The 1,793-nt window shown below is 42.3% G+C and overlaps 1 protein-coding gene across 2 annotated transcripts in view; it reads right to left on the minus strand.

Annotated features, from left to right (window-relative positions):
• Nucleotides 1-1,216, minus strand: part of oxr1a (oxidation resistance 1a) — an 88,824-nt gene extending 87,608 nt beyond the window's left edge. The window contains exon 1 of one of the 2 annotated variants that reach the window (XM_037676437.1): nt 912-1,216. In XM_037676437.1, the coding sequence (XP_037532365.1) occupies nt 912-1,083 (172 nt within the window). In that variant the 5' untranslated portion in view covers nt 1,084-1,216. The remainder of the gene's footprint in view (nt 1-911) is intronic. The other variant, XM_037676438.1, reaches the window with a different exon arrangement.
• Between the last annotated feature and the right edge of the window lie 577 nt (nt 1,217-1,793).

Genomic DNA, 1,793 nt, shown 5'->3' on the forward strand with positions numbered 1-1,793 from the left:
TTTTTTTTTTTTTTACAAATGTGCGAAGAACTGAAATAGCTCAGCTCAATTATATAGAATGGTGAGCTTGTCCTGAATAAAACTTTTTATTTTCTTAATACAAAAAAAACCTGTCACCTGCAACTTAAACTATGGAGGAAACTTAATAATGAATGTATTCCTCGTTTTAAGGGTCACGTTGTTTTTGTGGCTCTTTAGCATTGCATTTAATGGTAAACCTGCTTTATGCTGGGCTTTAATTATATTTAGTTTTGGTTTATAGCAAAAGCCAAAAGTGCTTCAACTACATCTGGTCTAATGTAATCTGTCCTCGTGTTGAAAAGGAAGTGACTAAATCTGAGTTTTAACTGAGGTTTGGTTGTTCTTCTTCTTTTTTCCTAATGGCTACTTTGCACCACTCATCCTCTAATAACTCGAATGCAACGAAGAAATTAAACAGTAACAATCAGCTGACAGTCAGCTGGACACTTTTTCCATGTGTCCACAGCACAGACACGTGTTCATAACGGTATGACGACATGGCTGAACGCCGAATCTAAGAATAACAAATCAGCATCACTGAACCGTCAGATATCTTTTAAAATACAAGACGTGTTTGGTGAAAAACGGAGAAAAGTGAAAACTGCTGCGTTTTCTAAACAGCATTTCGCATCACACCACCCTCCTGCTTCGGATTTAGTGTGAAATTAAACGCGCACAGTAAACAGAACACCGCCGAAATGTTAAAGGGAAGTTTAAAAAAGTTGTCTGATAATAATCAGTTTATATCAAAGGAAGAAAACGGCCACCGGTGCAGATGAACCTTAAATCGGACGGTTTTTAAACGAAGTTCTGCGCAGCGCTGGAGAAGTTGAGCGCATGCTCTCCTCCCCCCAGCCCCCAAAGTGTGGACTCGAGTTAGCTGGACCGACCTGTCCTGCTGTGGTGGGTGTTCTCTCGGTCCTGACTTGTTTCAGGGGGGTCCTGCTGAATCACGACGGACTCTTGGACGGACTCCTGTCCAGGTCCGGACCAGAGTCTGTGAGAAATGGCCTCTCTGACAACTCTCGCGCCGCTGCCCGCGACAGAAAATAAAAAGTCCATGATCGCTCGCGCTGCACAGCTTTAGCTTAGCAGGGTTAGCTAACAACAAAGTGTTGGGAAACCTGCGGTCATCGTAAAACACGAGTCACGGGCTAAAACTCGCTGCGTGGACGGCCTTCAGCGGGCAACACATTCCACAACAGGAACTATTTGAAATACGTCACCAAGTGCCAACTTTTTTCTTCTTCCTGAGTCAGTGGAGCGGCCCCGGCCTCATTCACTGTTCTGTCAGGAAGGTTCAAGAGATGCGTCATGCTGCTAACCTGCGTGTACATTTGATTAAATACAGTTCATTATAAACACGGCTGTGAACAGTGTTAAAGTGACACTTCAGCTCTTTACAAGTGGACTTCTTTGGAACGTCATGAACAAATATCTTACCTGTAGCAGATCAATCTTTGAGCCTCGATTTAGAGAAATGGAGATTCAAACCGCTGAGTCAAAAACTAGTCCAAAGCTCTTAAATGAACTTATTACACACTTTAGAATCAAATGCAACAAAGACTATCCTGAGCTATATCACATAGGCCAGTAGATTTCCAGAAATATTGATGTGCAGTTCTGAAACGCAGGTACGCACTCAGTGTAAACAAAGCACTTGTCTTGGGTCATGTGACCTGCGTTGTGTTGGTTGTAGTCTGTGAAGATAAATATGACAAAATGAGTCGAATGGAAGAGATGATGCGAGTAAATCTGCTAAAAAAAAAAAA

Source organism: Nematolebias whitei, chromosome 5 (assembly GCF_014905685.2).
Source record: "Nematolebias whitei isolate Nwh7 chromosome 5, NemWhi1, whole genome shotgun sequence".
Classification (NCBI taxonomy): Eukaryota; Metazoa; Chordata; class Actinopteri; order Cyprinodontiformes; family Rivulidae; genus Nematolebias; species Nematolebias whitei.